At 42.9% G+C, this 25,251-nt stretch overlaps 6 protein-coding genes across 10 annotated transcripts; 3 read left to right on the forward strand and 3 right to left on the reverse strand.

The window, feature by feature from the left end:
• Window positions 1-851: 851 nt before the first annotated feature.
• LOC135620145 (uncharacterized protein At4g26450-like) lies at window positions 852-5,333 on the reverse strand. 2 transcript variants are annotated; one of them, XM_065122844.1, is made up of 4 exons: window positions 3,077-5,333; window positions 2,753-2,942; window positions 2,551-2,599; window positions 852-1,176 (listed from the first exon to the last, which is right to left on the reverse strand). In XM_065122844.1, exons 1-4 carry the CDS (start codon window positions 4,831-4,833, stop codon window positions 1,124-1,126), a joined length of 2,049 nt encoding a protein of 682 aa, XP_064978916.1. In that variant the 5' UTR covers window positions 4,834-5,333; the 3' UTR covers window positions 852-1,123. The 2 variants fall into 2 exon arrangements, with proteins under 2 accessions (XP_064978916.1, XP_064978918.1); XM_065122846.1 differs by having other exon boundaries at window positions 2,753-2,939; window positions 3,077-5,330.
• Window positions 5,334-8,300: 2,967 nt separating this feature from the next.
• Window positions 8,301-9,952, reverse strand: LOC135620146 (uncharacterized). Of its 2 annotated transcripts, XM_065122848.1 has the most exons (3): window positions 9,718-9,952; window positions 9,039-9,635; window positions 8,301-8,949 (listed from the first exon to the last, which is right to left on the reverse strand). In XM_065122848.1, exons 2-3 carry the CDS (start codon window positions 9,622-9,624, stop codon window positions 8,339-8,341), a joined length of 1,197 nt encoding a protein of 398 aa, XP_064978920.1. In that variant the 5' UTR covers window positions 9,625-9,635; window positions 9,718-9,952; the 3' UTR covers window positions 8,301-8,338. The 2 variants fall into 2 exon arrangements, with proteins under 2 accessions (XP_064978920.1, XP_064978921.1); XM_065122849.1 differs by lacking the exon at window positions 9,718-9,952 and having other exon boundaries at window positions 9,039-9,679.
• A 1,754-nt stretch (window positions 9,953-11,706) lies between these two features.
• On the reverse strand, window positions 11,707-13,343 carry LOC103995857 (uncharacterized). Of its 2 annotated transcripts, XM_009416575.3 has the most exons (3): window positions 12,750-13,334; window positions 12,477-12,662; window positions 11,707-12,388 (listed from the first exon to the last, which is right to left on the reverse strand). In XM_009416575.3, the coding sequence occupies exons 1-3, from the start codon at window positions 13,227-13,229 to the stop codon at window positions 12,104-12,106; spliced, it is 951 nt and encodes a 316-aa protein (XP_009414850.1). In that variant the 5' UTR covers window positions 13,230-13,334; the 3' UTR covers window positions 11,707-12,103. The 2 variants fall into 2 exon arrangements, with proteins under 2 accessions (XP_009414850.1, XP_064978922.1); XM_065122850.1 differs by lacking the exon at window positions 12,477-12,662 and having other exon boundaries at window positions 12,750-13,343.
• A 1,184-nt stretch (window positions 13,344-14,527) lies between these two features.
• On the forward strand, window positions 14,528-17,038 carry LOC103995856 (PI-PLC X domain-containing protein At5g67130-like). The gene is made up of 9 exons (XM_065122847.1): window positions 14,528-14,664; window positions 14,732-14,797; window positions 14,882-15,004; window positions 15,110-15,247; window positions 15,659-15,757; window positions 15,836-16,139; window positions 16,222-16,445; window positions 16,522-16,608; window positions 16,763-17,038. Exons 1-9 carry the CDS (start codon window positions 14,659-14,661, stop codon window positions 16,910-16,912), a joined length of 1,197 nt encoding a protein of 398 aa, XP_064978919.1. The 5' UTR covers window positions 14,528-14,658; the 3' UTR covers window positions 16,913-17,038.
• Window positions 17,039-17,371: 333 nt separating this feature from the next.
• LOC135620147 (uncharacterized) lies at window positions 17,372-20,999 on the forward strand. 2 transcript variants are annotated; one of them, XM_065122851.1, is made up of 4 exons: window positions 17,372-17,638; window positions 17,719-17,864; window positions 18,161-18,279; window positions 20,553-20,999. In XM_065122851.1, exons 1-4 carry the CDS (start codon window positions 17,418-17,420, stop codon window positions 20,742-20,744), a joined length of 678 nt encoding a protein of 225 aa, XP_064978923.1. In that variant the 5' UTR covers window positions 17,372-17,417; the 3' UTR covers window positions 20,745-20,999. The 2 variants fall into 2 exon arrangements, with proteins under 2 accessions (XP_064978923.1, XP_064978924.1); XM_065122852.1 differs by having other exon boundaries at window positions 20,603-20,999.
• Window positions 21,000-22,271: 1,272 nt separating this feature from the next.
• LOC135620149 (abscisic stress-ripening protein 5-like) lies at window positions 22,272-23,111 on the forward strand. Its single transcript, XM_065122853.1, has 2 exons — window positions 22,272-22,597; window positions 22,734-23,111. The coding sequence occupies exons 1-2, from the start codon at window positions 22,346-22,348 to the stop codon at window positions 22,920-22,922; spliced, it is 441 nt and encodes a 146-aa protein (XP_064978925.1). The 5' UTR covers window positions 22,272-22,345; the 3' UTR covers window positions 22,923-23,111.
• The last annotated feature ends 2,140 nt before the right edge of the window (window positions 23,112-25,251 follow it).

Below are 25,251 nucleotides of genomic sequence, written 5' to 3' on the forward strand. Positions count from 1 at the left end.
CATAAATTTTATATATGACAATAAGTAGCTCCTGATGATCTTTGTCTGATGTTTCCATATATGATACATGATTAGCCAGAGCTAGACTATTAGAGTTTCTTTTCACAAGTAATCAAAGATGAAAATAGAAAGTTGGAAATTTTGGTGAAATTCAAAATTCATAAATTGAACATTTAGGGGATTTTATCTAGAAAATTGAGTAGTTTTTCTTGAACTTTCTGTTGTAGTTTCAAAAGTTGAGGAAAATAACAAGCTTTAAGTATTTTTTATTTTAAATTTTAATTTTTCCCCAAATTTAGGTTCCTTTAATATTTTAATTATTTTTATCTCAAATCTGATGTTTTTATTACACATTGTCCAATTTGACCAACCTAATGCAACACAAATCTTTATATCCTTGAGCATTCAATCCAGTAAAAGACTTGGTTCAAATTTCATGGACCTTTCTAACAGCAATAAAAAGTTCCATTCACTCTTCATTATATGGTTTCGCATGCCAATTCTTTGAACACTAGTCGTCCACTTCTTTACAAAATTTTCATACTTGTGTCGTCTCATTCTCACTTCCTTTCCCTGGAAAGCCAAGAGGCAACCTCTAGAATTTCTAATTTATCTTGATAAAATATACTAGAAATCGAACTTAGATGTGTTACAAGGATCTACCAACTGCAAGCCAATCTAGCACTAAACATAAGATTAGTGGGAAAAAGAACATCTGGAAATATAATGAGATAAAACATCAACTGATAATGATACTTCAGCAACATTAGCTACATAGAGCACAATTAAGTTAATCAATGTTAACCTTCATCATCAAACAATAGACTATTGAATTAGATGAAAGCCTCTCCTCAAACAGGCAAACAGAAGTTACTGAACAAGGTACAAAACAACCATTCTCACAAGGTAAGGACAAAGTTAATGGCAGGAATTTAAAGCAGCAGACAACAAAAGCAGAACACAACTTTGTGACATGTGGTTTAGATACTGGACACAGCAACTGATAGTTGATACATCAATGTGCTATTTATTGTCTAAAATCCTAGATGTTTGAAATCCAGATACTGGCTGGAGGATAAGTAATAAGCAGCCTTACTTAAATTGCCACAACACAGTTAAAGGTTCAAAAGAATTTCTCGTAATCTTGTGTTGGCTGGTCCCAGACCTCCATGAATCCTACAAGTGAAAAATATTGTTAAAATTATAAAACAAAATGTTGTGTAGCAAACATTTAAAACAAACTTGGAAAACTATCTAATATTCTTCAATATCCAAACTTAATCATTCATGTAAAGCAATTTGCAATGAATACAACCACACATCAGATGAATCCTCAAGCAAAAAGAGAGAGAATAAATAATAAAGTACAACAGTAAATACACTCCGTTTTCACTAGCTTATTACCGTAACAAGTATTTCGAAACCATTATGAATTGAGCTTGGAAATGTTTGTGCCAATATGCAAATTCAGCCTAACCCAATTCAGATGATCTGGCATACCTAGTGTTATGATGTGAACATACTTGGACATGTTTTTGGCATGGCTTATCTTTACAACATTTGACATAGGTTTTCAAATGACAAGAATTTTGAAAATTGCCTAGTATACGAGACTCTATACCGAGGTTGGGTCTAGGGACCCCTCAAGCTGCTATTTTCATGAAACGTGGTCACCTGGTTGTGAAAAGAGCAACCTCACTGTAATCCATGACCCAACCTCACAATTGATTCCTACTAAGATACTGTACACAGATAGTGAACCAGAATTTGACAGCACTTAGTTGCACTCGTGTTAGTCTTGCATGTATTTAGTTAACATATGGGTTGTTTATGTACATGTACTAAAAGACTATTGCGAAGGAAAAGACTCTCCAGTTGAACTGCCCGCATCGACTATGTAACTGGCTAAGTCAAGGTGGGTTTCAGCTCCAATCATGACTATCCTACATGATTGGCCATTTGGACAGCCTCGTGCTGCTGTGTGTCGCTACAAGATGCATGTGACAAGGCTTACTTTCACTCAGATGGTAGGAAGATTAATATGCATGGCAGGCATTTGAGGTGTTCCAAGGTCAACCAGGATTTCTAGATGGATTAGGCAAGGCTCAAGATACAATTTCAGCACCTGGCACTTTCATATTTGGATTTGAAAGTGGAATCTAGCCCCAAGTCCCACTTAGCACTGGAACTGAGATGAAGGAAGACATAGGGGACTACTTCTCATTCCAAGTTTTTTCCCTAGCTTTTGTGTTGTACCAAAATGTTAGCTCTAATCTTATCTACTAAATTTAAATGGCTTTGCCTTCTATTTCATGAAAAGAAAAATCTCATGAACATCCAACAGTAGTAATAACTTTGAATTTTAATATGTTAAAAAACTTTCAAAATTCAAATGATTGCAAAAATAAAAAGTTAACTGCTAAGAAAAGGCTAATTTTGTTGGGGGGGGAACAAAAAATAGCAGTGAATTAATTGCACTAATCAAAGTTAACTTCTGAAAAATGATAATTTGTATAGAAAACAACAAAAACTGCAGCAAATAATACAAACCTATATCTCCAAGAGATCCATATATTGAATCATCAACACCAGGAAACCCCTAAAAACAGACAAAAAAGAAAAAAAAAATAGCAGATTTATATTTATAACAGGATTATATGAAAGAACAGAAAGATTTTCTTCAAGAGACTAACTAGCAGAAGAAGAATTTAATCTGAAGAACAGGATTTCTGTTAACAAGCCATGCATATACCTCAGCACCATGAAGATCAATTCCAACTTGAAGGTTATTAAGGTCTGCTTGTACTGATGGGCTGCATGACATATCAGCTCCCAGGTAGTCAGAAATGGCTAGACTGTAGCTGTCCTGAATGACAGGAAGGTCATCTGAATGTGTTGTGTGGTTCATAACATTCTCTACAGGATATATCAATTCGTTCCTGCTTTATTACCACATCAGGAATAACTCATCTAGTGAGGGAAGAGCACAAATATTAAGGTCTAATAAATTCAAGAACAAATGGCATAGAAATATCAAACATTCCACAAATTGACCAGCTATACGAAAAAAACTTACTTGGCCTTCGAAGGATTACAGGCATTCACTTCAATTGGAGAATCGTCTTCCAAATCAATTACTGGAATCACTTTGTCATCACCTGAAAGACGGTTGAAGTCATAAGTAACTTTGGCCTTGCTATTTATCGACAGGCCAAAATCAACCGAAAGTTGTTTCTCAGTTTCCAGAGGAGGAGCTGAAATATTACAATCATTCAAAAGAGGATCACTGGGAATCTCAGTCATCTCAGGAGCTTCCATTAGGTTCAGATCACAGATTTTAAATGAAGTTGGTTGGTTTTGCTTTACATCTTCCATCTCCATGAATGATTGAGCTTCAACTTTTGGAGGTAAATTGGCAGTGACTTGTTTCAATTGATCGATTGCCTCCATTTCTTCACTCTGAGGTGGCATCTCCATGAACAGGCTAGCCTGAGTTTGTCTAGAGCCATCAAGCTGAGAGAATTGATTTTGCTGAGATGCAGTAGGCGAAGATGAGTTAATTTGTTTCTCAAGTTCCTCCTCTTGACTCACATGATTAGCAAACTTATCCTCCTTCCCTACGTCTACCATCATAGCAGATGATGTTGAACGCAGGAGGTTCATCTGTGGCTCACAGGGAGACTCTATTGTTTCTTTAGAGGATTTGATATCAACATCACCAGAATTAGCTTGTTCTTCACATTTCAAACGGTCAGAGTGATCCACATGCGATTCTTTTAAGAAGCCATCAGTTGGAACATCATCTATAACCATCTCAAAATCTCCTTTAGGAACAACTTCAATCTTGTTTCCACCATCAGTACTGAGGCAATGGTCATCTGTAGGACCTTTATGTGACAGTGATGACCGCGGTCGCGTTGGCACTTTTGGAAAACCACTGAGCTTCAATAGATCACTGCCATCATTGCTGACAGAGGAGACGCCTTCCTCGACTCCATCAGGCTTCACGGTTGAGTACTCTTCCGTGGAAATCTTTTTCTCTAACTCATCATGCTTACCACTCTTAACTCCTCCAGCTTCTGAATTTGAAGCCAACACTTCATCTGCCCCTTTGTTCTCATCGGCATCCACTTCCGCGGGAACATCCTTCCTGGTACTGTTTGAGCTCGCCTTCGATCCAGCATCATCAAGCTCTGAACCCGATTCACCCACCACTTCTCCCTTCGAGTGCTGTTCATTTTCAGCGATACTGCTTCCCACTTCCTCGTACCCACTTAGCCGATCTCTACGATACCCAGGGGCAAAGTCATCGTTGTCCTCTTCCATACTATCAGAATAGTCTCTGCTTCGTTCGTTCCACGGCCCATTTCTTTTCCTCTCTCTACTCCAATCCGGACCATCATACCCTCTGTTATAGAACCCTGATCTTTTCCTGCCTCTACCATTCTTCCTTGACCCCATTCGATCGTAGTCGTCGTTGAATCTTTTCCTTCCATACCCAACATCGGAACCCGCGTCCCCCAGCCGGGCAAGGGCCGAGGTCCTGCCTACGCTAAACGGCGGAGGAGCAGATGGGTTCTCCCGGCCCTGGCCTCTGAATTCTTGAACGCCGCTCTTGGACATGGTACTGGGGAGCGAGCTCGCGGGAAGCACGCCCTTGGACACCAGGTACTCGGCCGCAAGCCGGCCAGCCTCCATTAGGATCTCCATTTTGCTTGCAGGAGGGCTTTGGGGCTTCGAGTAACTGCGGCTGAAGCCGCCACGAGTACGATTACGACCGAACGGCGAACCCGGCCGGAAACCATCCCTGGGGTTCCGATACTTGGGCTGCATTTTTCTCGGTTCTTGTACCAATCACTTGCAGAACAAATAAGAAAGTGATGGATCGATCTCCCAATGATGAGCTCCGAGCTCTTAAACAATTAGGGCTCGAGAAAAGCCCTAGTTCGCAGAACGAATCAACCGTCGCTGGGCTCCAATCCGAAGGACTCACCGATTTGGTTGGATCAAAAACCCAAATAGACGCCGAAAACCCATGAATCCCGCGTAGAACCGCTCAAGATTCAGCTGGATGGTCCGGGGAAAAGGTCAAAAAGCCCTAAAATTCGACCTCCGATCGTTCCGAGTCCGGTCTCCGATCGAAGCCCCACCAATATCGAATGAACCGAGGAAGGGAGTTAGCATACGCCTCGGGAGAGGATAAGTAATCCTAGGCCGACGAGGTGTCATGACAAAACTCTCTTACTCTTTCCGTCCAACGCGTTCGATTACCTGCCTTATAATTGGACAAGTAAAAGTGAGCATCGTGAGAGAGCGAGAACAACTCAACGACCTACAGGTTTTTCTGGCGCAGATACGTATCAAAGAAGGGTGGAAAGCATACGCAAAGACCGTTTCATACCACACGTCATGTCAACAACAACAACAACAAAAGAAAATTCGCCTTATTTGGATTTTTTTTATAGTCGTTTTTGTGTTTCCGTGTCATAAAATCAATTTCTAAATAAAGATAAACTCTATTTAATCTCGGTTGAGTTGATTGGATCGTCAATTTTGTTAAGTTGAAATCACTATTTAAAATTTTAAATTAAATTAATAAATAAAAATTTAATTTTTATAAATTATATTAATTTTATATCTAAGATGAGTCGAGATATTATAAATTCTATATAATCTAATTATGACATGATGTATGTGAGGTATAATATTATGTCCTGATGAGTCGTTCGCCTTCGATATAATTAATTATATAATTATTAAAAATATTTTAATAAAAAATATATTATATCATTTAAAAATTTTCTAATATGGTAAGAAAAAACCTTGTAGAAGAGCATATCTTGGTGATTCACGTACATTTGCTTAAGCAGAAATGGATCATTAACACCATATATAATAACATAACATAATTCTTCCTCTTTAATATGAAGAAACAATCGTGATTTAGTTTATATTATAAGTCCCCTCATCCAATCAACTCCCAGTTTATATCCAGCAAGTGATGAGTATAGTAATTATGATAAGACTCGGCTAACGTCAGATGACGCCTCATGCCTCGATCGACGCGACGGCCCCTGGTAAAATAGACCAGAACGTCGGCCGAGGCGCATTAACTCCTGCTCAGGTTCGGCTCTTCACGCCATGCTAACACCAGTGTCGAACGTTACCCGTGTGCCCCCTGGAAGCGGGTATATCAGGAAACAGTAGACCTCCCTATAAGTACCCTCGCATTCCGAACGAAAAAAGGGGGGAAAAACAACTTCTTCATCTGACCTCCCCTTTACATCGACTAACTTGATCGTCGGAGGGGTCGGGCTGAGCACCCCGACCCGACCTTTGTGCAGGAGCGAAGTCGAAAGTCCCTGAGAAACGCGAAGGCAAATTCTTGCTCGGAGGAGACAACGACATCGTCCCGACCACCACAGACGATCACCTCGGCGGACTCAAAGGTCGTCTCGGGAAGATTCCTATCATTCGGACCCGAACCAAGCCGCCTCGGTCCTAGGGCCACGGCTTAAGGTTGTTTACACTAACAGCAAGCTATAGTAAAATTCAAGATAACCCTTTGTGGATATTATAAAAACAAAATCAAAAGAAAAAGAAAACAAATTGGAATAAGAAATTGATTCGATGAGAAATATTTCCACCTTGTGATACAAGAAGCTGCAATGACCATATAGGATTATAGTTCGGATGATGCTAAGGCCAGTGACTAACCGTGGACTCTCCTGCAAATGCAGGATTAGACTATGATAAGATATTATTTTTATCTCGGTTGATCCACGATCGACCTCTAGCACCATTACAAACATAGGCCCTCGAGACATGGACTAGACACCATGTCGGATACACCCCTACAGATTCTGCATAAGGGTCACCTTCCTCCTACACCGAGCCGAAGCCTCTACAGAGAGGCATCCTCTCGGCAAGTCCCGTTCTAAAAAACTCGAGACAACGTCGCATAGTACCATTTCACGCATATCGAGCGATGATCGCATGATGGTACGAACTTGTCGGGGGATTCGTCGCCATGCCAAATCCACGTACGACCGATCCTCGGGTAACAGTATAAAAGCCCCTGACCGACAATTGGCCGGAGAGGAAAGAAAACAAAGGACAAACCATTGACTTAATGTACGAGGGACCCAAGTCGGGAATCCCCTACCTGAGTCTATGTGCAAGGAGTGGCCACTCCTAAGCCAGCTCAATCCCGTGTTGGAGATGCAGCCACCCCGACCTCTGATCCAACCGACCTTGGTATCTCCAATCGATCGAGACACACACATCCGAACATCAATGACTCTGGACATCGACTCATGGATCAAGCCGTGCTGATTTTTCGGCCACGACACGTGAATTCACTAATAGAGACTTAGTTCACTAACAGAAACTTTTCATGTGCTATGAGTAAAACCTACTTCTGTGTCTCGTTTCTCATTATGCAGCATTCAAGCCATGTCTTTGATTTCAGAAACTGCGTTTATTGTGAACATGTTCATTCTCCGGTTATATTATTCTCTTTCGATGAGATCCGATAATGTGATGATATTGCCAAAAAAGAATATCCCTGAATACCTTTTAATTATATATATATTTAAGAGAAATATTCATTCTAAATGTTGGTGAAGACCATGGCCTCTGTAGCACCAGCAAATTTGGGTCCAACAAAACCAAAGCTTGCACACATTGAGCTGTCCCATACACGGAGCTCTCAGACCATGCAAGTCTTTTAACCATGTCACAGCTCCTTTTACCCAGCCAGATTAGCAGCGCACAGTATGCAGCCTGTTCTTTGACTTCTTTATCAGATGATTCCCCACTTTGTTTCACTTTCTCTGAAACAAGCTGCAGCAATGGAGTCACTGCTTGTACCATAAATTAGACGAGCACAGTTGTTCGGTCGAACAGAGGGGCAGAGACAAGACAAACGAGTTGGATGTCTGTCTGATACTTTTTTGTTGGCCTCTGCTTTATCTCCACCAACACACAAGTAGAACCACTGTTCAGATGAAGACACTTGGAAAGCCACATCCGTCTAATGCTTCTCCGACCAATCTCTCTCTATATTTGAGGTTCTTTTAATGCCACACAACACCAACAAAATTAGATTTCTGTTCCTATTTCACGATTATTTGGTCAGTTGTGTCACCAGAGTCATCTCCATATATAATTACTGACGAAGAAAGCTGCCTATCGAGATAGGTAGCAGCAGAACAATGAATCCACATAAAGAAGCAGAACTTGCAATGATGATGACACCAGAAACCTCTAGACATCACAACACAAAATGCACAAGACAATGAATCCAAGCAAAGAACCATGACATACGGTGATGACACTAAAAACCTGTATATATCACCACGAAACATGGCAATATGGCTTTGGGGCTGAACACAAACAGCTCATCTATGTTGGAGTACGTTCCTGCAGAACCCGCAACCGAGTCGAACTCATCGACGGCATCTTGACTCTTCTTCTTCACCCGCCCCGCGATCACCCTGCAAACCAGCATCGCTCTCTTCTCCTCGTCCGACGAGCTTACGCGAGCCATGTCATGCGCCCTCCCGCTGGTCGCCATGGTTTGGACCTTCCCGGCCTCATCGAGCTTGAACCCGTCTCGGATGATGCTGCACACGTTGCAGCGTTCCATCGACTGACACAGATTGGTGGAGCCGTTGAAGCCGAGGGAACACGCGAGGGTGGTGCAGTGGAACCTCAGGAGCTCGTTCCCATCGGCGACGCACCTCGGATGCTTTTTGGCGAGCTTGTTGTCGGCTTTGGTCTTGATGGAGTCTCTGTAGTCTTCGAACCTTGTGATGGCCTTCGGGGTGTTGTGGACCTTCAGGATCCTGTCTATCTTGCAAACTGGAGTTTGATTCTTGAGCCAGCTTGACTGGAAAATGATCTCGATGATGTTTCTGCTGGTGTCTTCAGGACCCAATTCTGATACTGTTGCAGAGAAAGGAGAACGCAGAGGTCATACATCGTAGAGATTTGTGAGAAAAGGTGTAATGAAATGTAAAGAAGAGAGTTTTTACCTGCATGTCTGACCGCCTGGTGAAGCTCCAAAGACTCAGGCCTCACAAATATCTCCCCGCAGTGCGGGCAAGAACAGATTGAAACCCTCATGGAAGGATCCCTGGATGGTCCATTAATGGGATCAACCATCACATGACACTCGTAGCACCCAGAAAGCCTCCTCAGGTGCATTCCAGTAAGAGATCCTCCGACAGAAGAAGAGGATGATGATGAAGAAGACGCAGTAGCAGAGGCAACGATAGAGGCGGATGAATAAGAAGCGAAGGAAGTGGATATATCCCCACTGACATCCTTGCAAGGAGATCTCAGGGATCTGCTAGAAGTATTACAAGGATTCACTGCAGCGGCTGTGGTTGCTTCCTGACTCGTCTCACTCGTGCTGTCCCTCTTCTTGCCTTTCTTCCTCCCTCGTGCATCTCTCTGATCCTTACACGAGAATAAGTTTCTCAGGGCTCTCCAAGCAGGTGACTTCTTGGCTCTCCTCTGTTCTTGCTTCTTGCTTCTGTTGCTTCTCTTGAGCTTCCTCCTGGCTTCACCTGTCTCTGCCATCGCACAAGGGGCTTGGTTTCTTGTGGTTTCTCCCATGGAGAAGAGGCCTGAAGTGGTTCTACTCCCTTGGGATCAGATGGTATTTGTATTTTAGAGGTAAGTGTTGCTTGTATCGATCAAAATGCATACCTTGTGATGCTGCTTGCTGTGACAACTCTACCGGCAAAAGGAACAGTAGAATGTGAGGACTGAGACCAGGAAATGATGGTCATTGGTCATGAGCCATGATAGCCTTCTTTTCTGCAAAGAAAGGGATCATGTGCTCACCTATTGCTGCATTAAACATGGGTAGCAACAAAAGATCTACTGTAAGCTTTTCTTCCTCAGAACTACTGTTTCTGCATCAGGACAGGCCATGGTTATCGTTCATCAATCACTCAGATTTAGCTCAATGAGCCCCCAAATCTTGCCTTCGAACAAGCAAAAGCAGCCCACGGTTTAAATCCAGAACGGCTAGTAAATTTGAATAGAGTGAGATGTGGTATTGTGCTGTCACCAAAGAGTAAGAAGTACACTTGTTGGGTTGTCATGCGGGGAAGATGGGAAGAGAGACCCAACTCCCAGCTGCCCCTTTGGCATGACTCCATTAACATTATGTCGTGCTCACCAGAGGACACAGAAGTCTCTGAATCCATTTATAGGACAGAGGCATGTGGTCATCAGTCATGGTAAGGGAGATGAATGCGATCCCGAAGGTAGGGGATGAACATCGATGACAGAAACGTAATGGATAAGAGTTCAGTAAGGTCACCCGCAACGCGAGAATGCATCAGAAACATGTGAATAACTGAGAACAGGAACCGAAGGACATGGAAGTTCATCATCTGACAACAACAGGGTTGTCTTCCACCTTGGAAACCTTCATGGACTCCGGAAAACAGATGAAAGATACAGATTACTGGAAGCGAATGAGTAAAAATTCTAGACGAGTAAAAATTCACAACTCAACTATGATTATGATTGACGCCTGATTAATATATTATGATAATTTCAACTTAAGCATTTTGATTAATGATTTAAATTAAACAAAATTATTGACTAATTAACTCATTAAACTTGTGGATTGGACTTAAAGAACTCATGCGAGCCACCGAGTTATATTGCTTAAGCGTTTTGATCAATGATTTTGACCAAATAAAATTATTGACCAGTTAACTCACTCGGGATAGACAATTTATGTTCTAATGGATGGAACAAAATTATCTTCTCACCTCACTCAAGATTGGTTTTCTAATCAGAACTCCTTATTTTTAGAATTCTTAAACCAGCTTATCAGAAAAACAATGCAACATATTATAAAAATATTACAACATAATATTTATGTAAAATTTTATAAAATATTATGTTTATAGTATTTTTAAACTATGTTACATGTTATAGTTTATAGTGTTCTCAATAATACTAGAAAAACACTATAATACAGTATAAAATTATTCTAATATAATATATTTTAAATAATACTAAGACTATTATAAAGTAATACAAAAGTATTATAACAAAATATTTTTATATTATAGTATATTATTTTTCTTATATTACTGAAAATATAATAACACAATGTAAAAATACTATTATTTAGACCGAGAGTATAACAATTAGTCCCACCGAATAAGATTAATATTGACTTATAAATATCTTATTAATTTTAACTTAAGTATTTTAATCAATGATTTAAATTAAACATAGACCCGTTAATACATTGACATAGAATATCTCATTTATTAAGAAAAAAATGATGATATTATTAAAAGAAATTAAAATGGAGAACTCTTTCCCAAAAAAGAGAGTCCAAAAAAAGGATTTTTTTTTTGAAAATTTCATATATATATATATATATATATATATATATATATATATATATAAGAAATTTGAAGTCGATGTCAGCTTAGCCTATTTCAGTTCCATCATATGAGGTTGGGCCGAGGAGATCCAACCACCTACCAATGAGAATAAAAAGAAAAAGCTTAATTCATGACATGTGCATTAAGTTGCACATGTGATGTTGTCACTTCCTATGCCTTTTAAAGTATATGGCACTTGGGATTCCTTCCCACGCTAATAATTTAACACTCATATGTGGGAAGGCTTCTTCTTCAATTCACATCACAAAAAACTAAATAAACAACAAAATGGTATTCCTTCTCGAGATTATTATTACTCCTCAGTATATTTTATTATCATTTGTTTTATATACTAAATACATAAGCTAGCAAAAATAATTCATACATCAACCCACATAACATGAATACCACCAAGTCTCAACTCGGTGTTACTTCCACCTCATTCGATATAGCCCTTGCCAACAAGTCACGGAACCTCAGCCCTGACCTCCTGCAGAGGAACAGCTCATGTCCCACAGCTGTCCTCCCACTCGAGGAAGGAGAGAGCAGCGGACTGGTAAATGTGAGCTCATCGGAGATCTGCAAGACTTTGACGATCCAAACTCGAAAGAAAGAAAGAAAGAAACTAATAGTAATAAAGCAACCATGAAGAAGCCTCCATCTACATTCGGCTCTCAGTTGTACTGGCAAGAGTTCTTGAGGGAGACTGGTGAGTTGAGCTTGGTCTGATCCATGAGGACCGAGCACTGGACGTTGTTGTAGAACTTGGGCTTCACCAGCTTCCCCAGCACGTACGCGCGTGACCTAATCGTGAAGCTCAGGGTCATGTTCACGGGCCCCGCGGTCTTGCCGCCGGTGCTGCTGAGACTCGGCCCTCCGCCGTAGAGCGGCACCTTGTTGCCCATCACCACCACGTTGACGTCCCTGCGGCTCTTCCTTGACTGGTAGAAACTTTTCATCTGCGCAGAAGAAACACGTATAAGATGCATGAGCGAGAGAAGCGCGAAGAGAAAGGGGATGGGCGGTGGCGGTGGCGGTGGTGATTACGTCTCCGTTGGCCATTGTGAGTTGGTAGTAGTTGAGATATAATGGCGTGGAGGTCACGTGGACGCCGAAGAAGCTCCCGGTGTTGCGGTACGTGAACTTGACGGTCGAGTTCAGGGTCGACATGTCCGTCGGCACGAGCGACGCGTCGGTGCCGGCTTGGATGATGAAGTTCTCAAATTTGATGCTCTGTGTTCGAGCGAGGAATCAGCGATCGGTTTCTCTCCTACTCTAAAACGAGAATCAAAAGAACAGACATGAGGGGGAAGCGATCACCTTCATGACGATTTGAGGCTTCTGGTTCCGGCTGGCGCCCCACAGAATCAAGGCGAAGAAAGAGAAGAGGACGAAGAATGCGAGGACGAATCCGAGGACGTAGCACCTGCGAGGAATGCCCTTGTCGTCCGCCTCGCCGTCGAGCAGCCCTTCCTCCTCGATCACCGCGCACTCCTTCCACGCCTTGTCGCTCTTGCGGCGGCCGCCCCTTCCGGCCCCGTCATTCGGCAGGATCTTCCTGGAGCCGGGCTTCAGCGACCCGGAGAACCGGCTGGAGGAGGAGTCCCTGGAGTGGCGGCCGACGGACGAGTGGGAGTGCGGGGGGGAGTGGGCCGGGCTGAGGACGGGGCTGGAGTGGAACGACGTTGCCGTCTTTTCGCCGTCATGGGAGTCACGCGACGGGCTCTGTACGTAGTACACCGGCCGGGCGGGCGACGAGGGCGCGATGCTCGTGACCTCGGAGTCGGTCTTGGCGTGCATCTTTGGATCTCAGCAACCCACAATTGGCTCCTCCTCCTCCTTTCTCCTTTTATTTCTACCCTCCTCTTCGGTGGCCGGAGAAGTTTCCGCGTGCCAACGCTGGACTTTGTCGCTTTTTGTGCCTTACTGTGGGTTTTGGCATTAGTTTACAGTGGCAATGGTGTATTGGTAATTTAGTCTGTGTTCTTAGCTTCCGTCACCGCGGCGTGACACCCCACGTGGAGTTATTCGGTGACAGGTCACAGGTTAGCTGTATTCCTCTTTCCCCCCCCATCCGCCCCACGAAACATTTTTCTTGTGACAGACAGCACATTATTTATTTGGTCTACGAGGAGATGATGTTTTGTTTTCCTTGTATTGCGACGGTGATCGAAGCATGTGAGCACTGCCGTAGATTGTGGAACTGATAGCAAGTGAATCGACGAACGCGATTGGAGTTGATTCTGCATACTATATGCGATGAAGTCAATGCTGCACATGAGAGCAGACTCGACCTTGTAGAGAGGGCCACTAACAGTGTCCATTCACTTCTTTCCTTGCATGCCTGCATACACACACTGTCAATTGTCAATGCATGGGGAAATCAATTTCCCTCGTATTAGAATTGTTGATCCTCGATCGAACAGTATCCCATTACAGGACGTGACAACTTGCAGGCATCAGCCACAGGCTGTAGGCAGCTGCAGGCCGCAGGCCTTCCTACAGCGGCCGTGGACTCGTAACAGTCCACGAAGCTGTGTCGCCACAGTCCGAGCACATGGCGAACCGCTCGCAGGCTTTACAGCTACGCCAATAAAAGGCCGCCGCCGGAGAGTAGGCCCCGGCGACCGAGCCCGAAGGTTCTCCTCCTCTTCGGATTCACCGCGTTGTTCACCCGTGTCGGTCTTGCATGGTTCGATCAACGCATTGTTCAACCAATACAGTGGAAATCTTTGTCCTCACTATATATATATATATATATATACATATACATATACATATACATATATGACCTTTAACGTCACGCATCAGAGTACACTCACGTGTAGTATCTACGCGACATAACCGTGTGTTTCTTTCCTTAAACGGGATTCCGAACCGTCCACCAACCGTGGTGTGTTGTGCTTGTACACTACCGGTTGGATACAATTGTATGGATCAACGTGTCATTGATTCGACTTCGCCCTATTCTGCTACATTTGGGACCAAACTCCTGCCCGTTAGTTCAAATTTTGTAGATCTCGGTAATGTGGTTGGCCACCCTCGTACGACATACATTATCTCATTACATGTTCTCCCCTCTGACATCTCTGTGACTCGGAAGACAAAAGCTGCAGTACGCCATCATCCTCCCAAAAACTCCATTCCTTCGCTCTCCATCGTCTCCATTTCCATCTTGCTCCGTAAGGGCAGAGAGAAGACTGTAATCCAGTAATCGTTGATCACAGTGATGCAGGTATGTTGTTATATCTCTGTTGTCGCTCAAATCTATCTTGGTTCAGAGCTTCAGCCCTCTACTGCAGCTGCTGCCACTGCTTTTGCTGCTACTGCTCCATTCACGCCTTCTTCCTTCATCTTCTGCTGCTCAGGTTCTTTGCCACCCTCTTCTCTTCCGTCACCTTTCTTCATCTCTCCTCTTCACTTTGGGTTTTCTTCTTCTACGTAACACACAGCTCGGTTCGATCTGCTTGTCCAACGGGAACTGCGACGCCGGGCTGCATTGCGAGACATGTCTGGCCAACGGCAACCTCCGGCCCAGGTGTACACGAATCCAGCCCTCTGATCCCAAATCGAAGGTCCTGATCTCCTCCCTCTCGCCACCGCAGTTACCGATCCTTCGTTGCCACCCTTTACATGTTTGGCGATGGGTGACGAGTTCTTTCTCCTCTACTATGACACAGGGAAATGGGCTGCCGTTCAATAGATACGCGTGGCTGACGACTCACAACTCGTTCGCGCGACTCGGCCAGCAATCGCGCACCGGAACGCCCGTCATTGCCCCGGAGAACCAGCAGGACTCGGTCACCGGCCAGCTCAACGTAAGCGCCACTATCTTGCTTTGCTTTGACGGATGCGGGTCGTCATCAACCCGCTCCCCGGTGTCGCGCGTGGCCCGGAACCGCTCCCCCGTTGCCCAGTCGAAGCGCGTGGGACGAGTTCGTTCGTTCCACCGCTCAGACGTGCCAAAATGATCGGCACGTAACATGACATTTACCAACGTTCTAATTAGATTAACAGCGTTCCACTAAGCAATTGCGTGATGCTGATACAAGTAATTTATATACAGAAAGCATGACCTATATATGAACCTAATTAGAACGTGCAGTGAATGCATTAAGCTCTTGTTCGGATGTGTTCTGCATGCATGACCTGTATGAATACTTCAGTTCTGCTTGCTATTGTAGCTAATGCATCTTCTGCTCATGCATGCTGCACTCTTACCAATACAGAACGGTGTTAGGGGCTTAATGCTGGATTTGTATGACTTTGAGAACGACATCTGGTTGTGCCATTCCTTCGGTGGCAACTGTTTCAACTTCACTGCCTTTGTAAGTTGTCGATGTTACAGAATTAAACCATTTTTTGTGCATTCATTATACTCATCATTAGAGATGATCCATGGCCAGCAACCTGCTATCGATGTGCTCAAGGAAATCCAGCTATTTCTCGAAGCAAACCCTTCAGAAGTCATAACAATCTTTATCGAAGACTATGTCACATCCCCTAAGGGTCTCACAAAGGTCTTCAATGCTTCCGGACTGATGAAATATTGGTTCCCTGTTGAAAGAATGCCCAAGAATGGAGGAGACTGGCCACTGCTCGGTGACATGATAAGCAGGAACGAACGCCTGCTGGTGTTCACTTCTAAAGCTGCCAAAGAGGCCTCTGAAGGCATTGCGTACGAGTGGAGATACGTTGTGGAAAACCAATGTGAGGAATCATCACCCAACCCTTCGTCTTCTTCAGCAGCAGTCTTCTGTATCATTGGATGCTGGTGCTTGAAATTTTGCAGACGGAGATGGTGGAATGGAAGCAGGTTCTTGCCCGAACCGAGCCGAGTCATTGCCCATGAACGCGATGTCGAGATCTCTGGTTTTGATGAACCATTTCCCTTCCAATCCAGACATGGCAACAGCGTGCAAGCACAATTCTGCTCCTCTTGTGAGCATGCTGAGTACATGCCACGGTTCGTCGGCTAATCGCTGGCCTAACTTTATTGCTGTAGACTTCTATAAGGCAAGTGCTGCATGTCATTTATCGGGTTGGAAAGATCATTTAGTGGCTATCCCTGACCTCGTGATCTCTGTTCCAGAGGAGTGATGGAGGTGGAGCCCCTCAAGCTACAGATATAGCAAATGGGCACCTGGTTTGCGGATGCAACAGTATAGCCTACTGCAAAGTAAGTCACATCTCCTATTCACGATCAGGAACAGTGTCTGATGATGATTGTGATCTAAGATCAAATCTACAGTGCCAAACGATACTAATATGTCTGCTGGAGCAGTAACTCTGTGTATCAGAGATAGCTAATTCCTCCATATCTTATTCCGCAGGTTAATGCTTCATTCGGGGTATGTGATGATCCAGCGAAGCCCGGGGCTGCAGCAACCTCAGCTTCCTGCAGATTAAGCTCTCCAGTTCTTGCAAGTCAGCTCCAGTATTTATCGTTGCTAGCGATCGTGTTGGTCTCCATGGACCTGTGACTCTTTTGCGACCCATAAATCCTGTATTGCAGCATCACTGTTGCTTAACATGGTTTCGGCAACTTGTAAAAGACCGTAGGAAATTGATGGCTGCTACGAACACTATCAGAAAGTATTTCTTGTCAATTGTTGTTGATCATAAAACACATGCAGATCACCAATCCAAATATATATCTGAATACAGATGTTTTGCTGTTGGTCTTATCTTATGCGATCAATAACTCGGCATCCGGACCGGTCGCCTTCTTTCGTACTCAAAGCGATCAAACCGAACCCGAATTGATCCGTCATCAACTGGGTTCCCGAATTTTGAAGCAAATCGAACGGTGATTTGTAGGAGTAACGCCGTCGCGTGGTCCGCCCTGTAGATCTTGGTCGGACCGGAGGCGGGACCCGTTTGCAGGTCGGTCATTGGAGTCAAGAAGCAAGCGACGAGAAAGAACCAAAGCCTCAGCAAAGGGAGTGGGGGGACGAGAGGGATAGTGAGAGGGGAGAGAGGTGAGGGATGGGGACGACGCGGCGGTACGCGATGGTGTGCTCGTCGAACCAGAACCGGAGCATGGAGGCGCACGCGCTGCTGAAGCGCCAGGGCTTCGACGTTTCTTCCTACGGGACTGGGGCGCACGTCAAGCTCCCCGGCCCCTCGCTGCGGGAGCCCAACGTCTACGACTTCGGCACCCCCTACAAGTTCATGCACGATGAACTCCGCCGCAAAGACCCCGACTTGTAAACGTCTCCCCTTCCCGCGCCCCCTCTCCTTACCCCCATCGCGAAGCCCTGATTTTGGATGTCGGTGTCGGGTGTAGGTACAAGCGAAATGGGATACTGCCGATGCTCAAGAGGAACCTCGGGGTCAAGAATGCGCCGCAGCGGTGGCAGGACAACGCGGCTGATGGCTGCTTCGACGTCGTTATGACCTTCGAGGAGAAGGTCTTCGATACCGTCATCGAAGGTCGGTCTTTCCTCTTTTCTCTGCTACGGCCGCCCTCTTGCTTAAGAATTTAGGGTTAAGAGTTCAAAATTGCCGGATTTGGGGGTTTTCTTTACCTGAACATTGCAATTCATGATGATGCAACTGCAAGCACTACGCTAAGAATTACATTTTAATCTATCATGATTTTAACGATCAATTGAACTATAGCAGGGTTTTCGATTATCAATGCCTTTTGGCTTTAATGACAAATAATAAATGTGTATCGCTGTGCAACATATTAAAGTAGTCTTTTGCATTGTTTTATTGTCATACAGATCTTAATAATCGGGAACAGAAGGTGATAAGAAGTGTTCTGATAATCAACTTGGAAGTAAAAGATAACCATGAAGAAGCTGCCACTGGTGCCAAGCTCGCTTTAGATTTATGTCAAGATGTAAGTATCTTTGCACAGGTTTACATATCAAATGATCTATGCATGCTTATGTTGATCGCTACCAAAGATGTCCGGATGTTTGTATCTTTCTGTGTTGGATATACTCCTTTTGAAGTTTAATAAGTTCAGGTACTCTATGTTGAGAGAGATTATGCAAGTCTCCTTTTGAAAATTATCCGTTCTCACATAAAATCTTCACTCAAGTATTCCCTTGTCATTCTTATCAAAATAAAAAATGGACAACCTGAATTCTGTATCCACTCGAGGACAAATGATATATTAGGGAACTTATACTAATGGGTTGTTGATTACCGAACTACTTTCGTTGAGGCAACCAGTACTATCTTTCTGAGGTCACAGTTAAATCTCATTTCACACTTCTAATTAGCCACTATGTTATTCATTTTCTTTCAGAAAATTCTGGTTAAGTTTCCAATGAACCCAATTGCCTTTCTGGGGTCCCTGATAAGCTACCATATTCCATGTATAGAGTTATGTTTGTTTGAATTATATATAACTACGATCAAATATATAATTTCCAGATGTTTTGGCTTTTATTGAGTTAAAAGTTCTCATGTGTCAGTTTTCTGGCACTCATTATAAGTGTTCTTCCAGTTAAATAGGACTTCTTCATTGGTTGAGTGCATTTTGGCCTGTCTTTCCATGTTTTGTGATGTTTAGGATTGTTTGAGGCCTATTTCACACCTTATAATTGGACAAGTCTTTTAATAGACTGAACTGGCACTTTTAGATTGAAAATGACCAAATCAGTCATTTAACTTTGAGGTGTTGTTGTTTATATCATGACCATGACTGTGTACTTTTTGTTGGAGTTATTTTCTTTTTCTTTTTCCTTCTTCTTTCTGCTATGGCAGCAACTTGTTTGTGTTGACGAGCAGCATGCCAAAATCCATTCCACAAGTTAACCAAAAACCTTCGTACTTCAAGAACCTAAAACCATAAATTTAATTCATGACATTTTTATTAGCAAGAGCGCATAAATATTCAACTATTGAGTGCATTTTACTATGTCAAAGTAGCTTGTCTTAATTTATTTTACACCTAATCCTAATCCTATTAGAAGGAGGCCTTTTACTTATTCCACATAGATCCTTTTCTTATCCTAGTCAGAGAAGAGGTGCACGTGATTAGGATATAAAGATGGAGCTGATAGTAACTTTGAGAAAATTTTCAACATTGCACAGAATCAACTAAAGAGTTTTGTTTATCTAAAAGAGAACTTCCTTTGGTACTTGTGATCTGTTCCATTGTGTATATGTAAGAAATGTATTGCATTTTACAATTCATTCCTAGTGGCCTGAATGACTCGGGTATTATGGAAGACATATTTAATTTATCATCTTTCTTTTTTTATTTATAGGAGTGAAACTGGGCTAGTACTTCAGTCTATGAGACTGTTTAGACTGCTAAGGTTCATGGTTCCGTCAATAAATAGATCTGTAAGGATACTTTATACTTCGTCTTGTTTGTTGTTATAAAAGGAAAAAATAATTTGAAGTAGACAATATTTTGCTATTTTAAGGAAGATTGGAGGGGGATAGGAAAGGCAAAAAGTAAAGAACCTCTTGAAAAATCATATTGAAAATTGGCCTGTTATTTAAACAAGTAGACCCATGTTGTCTTAAATAGAGAAGAAACATTCACAAAGTGGTTCAAACAAAATTTCTTTTTTCTCTTTTTTTTTTGGGGACAACATATAAATGTCTCTCTTACAAGACAAAAGTTTACGAGTAATGTAGTCTCATATATACTTGACTATCGCCTCCAGAAGAATCCTTTTGGTTGAAATTTGCTTCTTAAAATAAATGAAAAAAACAATTCAATGAACTTACAATGTGTCACAGTTGAAAGAGCTGCTAGAAATGCAAAAGTGGAGAAGAGCCTCTGAGAACCACAAAAATTGTCCAAAGATAAGCTAAAATATCAACATAAGAGATTCTTTTAATAAAAATGCCTTTGAAATCTTGTATCCATGTCTCTTTCATGTAAGCATGCCTGTACATTTGCCAGTTTCAAGTAATTTCAGGGAAAAAGTTGTTCTTGAGAACTTAGAACTGATTTTTGGAAAGGAAGTGAAAAAATGTTTCTCCTTATGGGTTCAATGATAATTTTTTTTTACTTTTGCTTAGCTACCAGATGTTTCCTTACTATACGGGGAAAAGACTGCGTGATAACTGTTACCTTTTTTTGTATCGAAATCTGTTGCTTAGATTTTTTAAAATATTACTGATGCCTACATTTGAAAATGCCAGATGGAGATTTGCAATATCATTAAGCTAATAAGAGATATATGGTGGTGCAGATTGAATCTGCAGACTGCTGGGAGGATGCAATCGATGACATTGTTGTTGCATTTGAGAGACAACAGAAGCGAAAACTACTCTACACCATCTCATTCTATTAGATGTGTAGTGGGTCTATTAAACCTTCTGAAAGTGTATTAGGTTGGCCGAAATGAAAAGAAGATTAATCCTTATCTCTTGCCTAAATTTTGTTGGTTTTCATGTAGTAGAACATTCACAGCATGACCCCTTGGTCCGGTAGGGTTCAGGTAGACCGAGCTAGGTTACATCCAGCTACTTGTACAACAGACTGATACGGTTTCACTTGGCCTGGGGGGATGTGTTTGTACTTGTACTATTTTCTGTTCTTGGGATGACCCAATTATATAAAAGATTATCTTATAAGTTGCTATGAAATATGCATTAAAACAATATCTGGATGATTTATAGTTAAGACTTTTGTTCCAGAGGTTGAAATTGGTATGAACAGAGTTCTAGATCTAAATAATTAGGCAGAAAGCTGTATCTTTCCTCTATTTGCGAAAGGTTCGTTTGCCGACATGATCCTCATCTGCGAAAGGTTCACTTGCCGACATGTTCTTGCTGGTGAGAATTCCCAAACACACAAATAAATTATTAGATGATGAAAATTCAGAAATCCCATCTTTTGAGACATGAGATTTTTTTTTTTTATAGACAACTTTCAAATTAGGTGGTAGATTTTTTGTATGTTTTTCGTGGTCCCTGTTCCACAGTTGACTATAAATTATTCTTTTTTGGGGATTAATATGTCAAAAGAAATTTTAACCATAGAGAATAGTGTTTATATTATTTGATTTAACAGGGAATTAGGATTCTATTCATTTTGCATGGATCCAATGAATGAATGGTCAAAAAAGGAAAAGAAATTAAATGTTCAAATCCATAAACGAAACGACATATCTAACACACAGTATGATCCGTTGGCGTCACGCTAGATTTTAATTAATCGATCGCTGTTACGGGATCCACTTGTTATTGTTAGGGGAGACGTGTCACGGGCACGATGATATTAAACGAACGGTTGAGATCGATCATCGATGATGATGATGATTCGGATCCTTACCCGAATCCGAAGACCCGAATGTGACCCAAGATGCCGGTGGATATTCCCTCGCCGACACTATCCGTTAGTCCATTATTTGTGGACGCTATCGTTGACGTGGATTACCCCACCCACCGTCGTCTTCCTGGGCCCCGCTTTATCAGATATATCGGTTCATAATTTCCACGGATTAGACCACGAAATATCTACCCTCTTTCATTTCCATTCACAAAAAAACGATCTCATAATAATTCGTCACGAATAACACGTAAATTCGACGTGTCTCTGGTCGTGTCTCAGATCACAGCGTCGGCTTCCGTGGTCGTACGGTGTCGTGTCCCTCTCCGTGACACGTGGAAGAACGCTTCTCCCGTCGGCCCCGAGAACGAGATCATTGGGTGATCGGGGTGCCAATCACGTCGTCATCTAAAACTCACAACGATCGAACAGCAAGTCTCGTGATTAACCCAACCACCACCACTCTTCGATAAATCTCCACTTTTTGACGGCAAGGTCGAACCACATCCGTGATCACAGAAGCCCACTTGCTTCCATCAGACCGTTCCCACGGCTTCGCCCCCACTATATATATCCCACCCCCTCCCTCCATCCGCAGTGCACAAGCAGCGGTCATATCCCACTCGGTTCACTTCGCAAGCAACAGCCCTTCGTGCCAAAGATGTCCGAGGAGAGGCACCACCACCACCTCTTCCACCACCGCCAGGAGGAGGAGAAGCCCTCCGAGGAGGTGGCCTACTCGGAGACCGTCTATAACCCCAGCGGCGATGACTACACCTCCGGCTACACGGAGACCGCCGTCGCCGAGTCCGCTTCAGATGAGTTCGAGAGGTACGAGAAGGAAGAGAAGCATCACAAGCACAAGGAGCACCTCGGCGAGATGGGCGCCCTCGCCGCCGGTGCCTTTGCCTTGGTACTCCTCTTTCTTCACATACTGCATGGACATCGGTTTCTTGATCCTTTTTCCTTTTTCTTGGAGACCATCAAAAGAACTATGTAATCGACTACATGTGACTAAGTCGAACTTACAGTAAATGTTGATCCAACAGTACGAGAAGCATGAGGCCAAGAAGGACCCTGACCACGCCCACAAGCACAAGATCGAGGAGGAGATCGCTGTAGCGGTGGGCGTCGGCAGCGGAGGGTATGCCTTCCATGAGCACCACGAGAAGAAGGATGCCAAGAAAGAGGCCGAGGAGGCGAGCGGACAGAAGCATCACCACCACCACCTCTTTTGAGGGCGCTATATGTGTATCTATGCCCTTTATGATCCATCTTATGCTACTTCGATAATTTGGTGTTTTATTACCCCCAAATAAGCGCCGGTTTATCACGTGCAACAATAACGGGTGTATTTCTTTAAAATTTGTGTCAGGCGATGCTTTGTACTTTTTAATCGTTTTATATTATTAAAATCTTAAAAAGAATCACTTAGTGTAATGGTGCTAGAGGTCGATCGTTGATCAACCGAGATAAAAATAATATCTTATCATAGTCTAATCCTGCATTTGCAGGAGAGTCCACGATTAGTCACTGGCCTTAGCATCATCCGAACTGTAATCCTATATGGTCATTGCAGCTTCTTGTATCACAAGGTGGAAATATTTCTCATCGAATCAATTTCTTATTCCAATTTGTTTTCTTTTTCTTTTGATTTTGTTTTTATAATATCCACAAAGGGTTATCTTGAATTTTACTATAGCTTGCTGTTAGTGTAAACAACCTTAAGCCGTGGCCCTAGGACCGAGGCGGCTTGGTTCGGGTCCGAATGATAGGAATCTTTCCGAGACGACCTTTGAGTCCGCCGAGGTGATTGTCTGTGGTGGTCGGGACGATGTCGTTGTCTCCTCCGAGCAAGAATTTGCCTTCGCGTTTCTCAGGGACTTTCGACTTCGCTCCTGCACAAAGGTCGGGTCAGGGTGCTCAGCCCGACCCCTCCGACGATCAAGTTAATCGATGTAAAGGGGAGGTCAGATGAAGAAGTTGTTTTTCCCCCTTTTTTCGTTCGGAATGCGAGGGTACTTATAGGGAGGTCTACTGTTTCCTGATATACCCGCTTCCAGGGGGCACACGGGTAACGTTCGACACTGGTGTTAGCATGACGTGAAGAGCCGAACCTGAGCAGGAGTTAATGCGCCTCGGCCGACGTTCTGGTCTATTTGACCAGGGGCCGTCGCGTCGATCGAGGCATGAGGCGTCATCTGACGTTAGCCGAGTCTTATCATAATTACTATACTCATCACTTGCTGGATATAAATTGGGAGTTGGTTGGATGAGGGGACTTATAATATAAACTAAATCACGATTGTTTCTCCATATTAAAGAGGAAGAATTATGTTATGTTATTATATATGGTGTTAATGATCCATTTCTGCTTAAGCAAATGTACGTGAATCACCAAGATATGCTCTTCTATAATGTTTTTTCTCACCATATTAGAAAATTTTTAAATGATATAATATATTTTTTATTAAAATATTTTTAATAATTATATAATTAATTATATCGAAGGCGGACGACTCATCAGGACATAATATTATACCTCACATACATCATGTCATAATTAGATTATATAGAATTTATAATATCTCGACTCATCTTAGATATAAAATTAATATAATTTATAAAAATTAAATTTTTATTTATTAATTTAATTTAAAATTTTAAATAGTGATTTCAACTTAACAAAATTGACGATCCAATCAACTCAACCGAGATTAAATAGAGTTTATCTTTATTTAGAAATTGATTTTTATGACATGGAAACACAAAAACGACTATAAAAAAAATCCAAATAAGGCGATTTTTCTTTTGATGTTGTTGTTGACATGACGTGTGGGATGAAACAGTCTTTGCGTATGCTTTCCACCCTTCCTTTGATACGTATCTGCGCCAGGAAAACCGATAGGTCGTGGAGTTGTACTCGTTCTCTCACGATGCTCACTTTTACTTGTCCAATTATAAGGCAGGTAATCGAACACGTTGATCGGAAAGAGTAAGAGAGTTTTGTCAAGACACCTCGTCGGCCTAGGATTACTTATCCTATCCCGAGGCGTATGCTAACTCCCTTCCTCGGTTCATTCGATATTGGTGGGGCTTCGATCGGAGACCGGACTCGGAACGATCGGAGGTCGAATTTTAGGGCTTTTTGACCTTTTCCCCGGGCCATCCAGCTGAATCTTGAGCGGTTCTACGCGGGATTCATGGGTTTTCGGCGTCTATTTGGGTTTTTGATCCAACCAAATCCGTGACTCCTTCGGATTGGAGCCCAGCGACGGTTGATTCGTTCTGCGAACTAGGGCTTTTCTTGAGCCCTAATTGTTTAAGAGCTCGGAGCTCGTCATTGGGAGATCGATCCATCACTTTCTTATTTGTTCTGCAAGAAGGGGAGGAAGAAGAGCCGGTGAGCGCGAGGGATGAAGAAGTACGGTCGGCCGGACGCCCTGTAGATCTTGATCGGACCGGAGGCGGGACGCGTTTGCAGGTCGGTCATTGGAGTCAAGAAGCAAGCGACTAGAAAGAACCAAAGCCTCAGCAAAGGGAGTTGGGGGACGAGAGGGATAGTGA

Source organism: Musa acuminata, chromosome BXJ2-8 (assembly GCF_036884655.1).
Source record: "Musa acuminata AAA Group cultivar baxijiao chromosome BXJ2-8, Cavendish_Baxijiao_AAA, whole genome shotgun sequence".
Taxonomy (NCBI): domain Eukaryota; kingdom Viridiplantae; phylum Streptophyta; class Magnoliopsida; order Zingiberales; family Musaceae; genus Musa; species Musa acuminata.

Bases quoted from the DNA above. Each gene is read 5' to 3' on its own strand.
- LOC135620145 (XM_065122844.1), bottom strand. From the start codon at position 4,833: ATGCAGCCCAAGTATCGGAACCCCAGGGATGGTTTCCGGCCGGGTTCG. The intron at 2,943-3,076 runs GTAAGTTTTTTT...GTGGTAATAAAG, and splicing joins TGTAATCCTTCGAAGGCCAA to CAGGAACGAATTGATATATC. The intron at 1,177-2,550 runs GTTTGTATTATT...TTTCACTTGTAG, and splicing joins TGGATCTCTTGGAGATATAG to GATTCATGGAGGTCTGGGAC.
- LOC135620147 (XM_065122851.1), top strand. From the start codon at position 17,418: ATGGGGACGACGCGGCGGTACGCGATGGTGTGCTCGTCGAACCAGAAC. The intron at 17,639-17,718 runs GTAAACGTCTCC...TGTCGGGTGTAG, and splicing joins CGCCGCAAAGACCCCGACTT to GTACAAGCGAAATGGGATAC. The intron at 18,280-20,552 runs GTAAGTATCTTT...TGAAAATGCCAG, and splicing joins CTTTAGATTTATGTCAAGAT to ATGGAGATTTGCAATATCAT.
- LOC103995857 (XM_009416575.3), bottom strand. From the start codon at position 13,229: ATGCACGCCAAGACCGACTCCGAGGTCACGAGCATCGCGCCCTCGTCG. The intron at 12,663-12,749 runs GTGATCGCTTCC...GCTCGAACACAG, and splicing joins AGCCTCAAATCGTCATGAAG to AGCATCAAATTTGAGAACTT. The intron at 12,389-12,476 runs GTAATCACCACC...TCTTCTGCGCAG, and splicing joins TCACAATGGCCAACGGAGAC to ATGAAAAGTTTCTACCAGTC.
- LOC103995856 (XM_065122847.1), top strand. The intron at 16,140-16,221 runs GTGAGGAATCAT...GAAATTTTGCAG, and splicing joins ATACGTTGTGGAAAACCAAT to ACGGAGATGGTGGAATGGAA. The intron at 16,609-16,762 runs GTAAGTCACATC...CTTATTCCGCAG, and splicing joins ACAGTATAGCCTACTGCAAA to GTTAATGCTTCATTCGGGGT.
- LOC135620149 (XM_065122853.1), top strand. From the start codon at position 22,346: ATGTCCGAGGAGAGGCACCACCACCACCTCTTCCACCACCGCCAGGAG. The intron at 22,598-22,733 runs GTACTCCTCTTT...TTGATCCAACAG, and splicing joins CCGCCGGTGCCTTTGCCTTG to TACGAGAAGCATGAGGCCAA.
- LOC135620146 (XM_065122848.1), bottom strand. From the start codon at position 9,624: ATGGGAGAAACCACAAGAAACCAAGCCCCTTGTGCGATGGCAGAGACA. The intron at 8,950-9,038 runs GTAAAAACTCTC...TCTCTGCAACAG, and splicing joins CCAGGCGGTCAGACATGCAG to TATCAGAATTGGGTCCTGAA.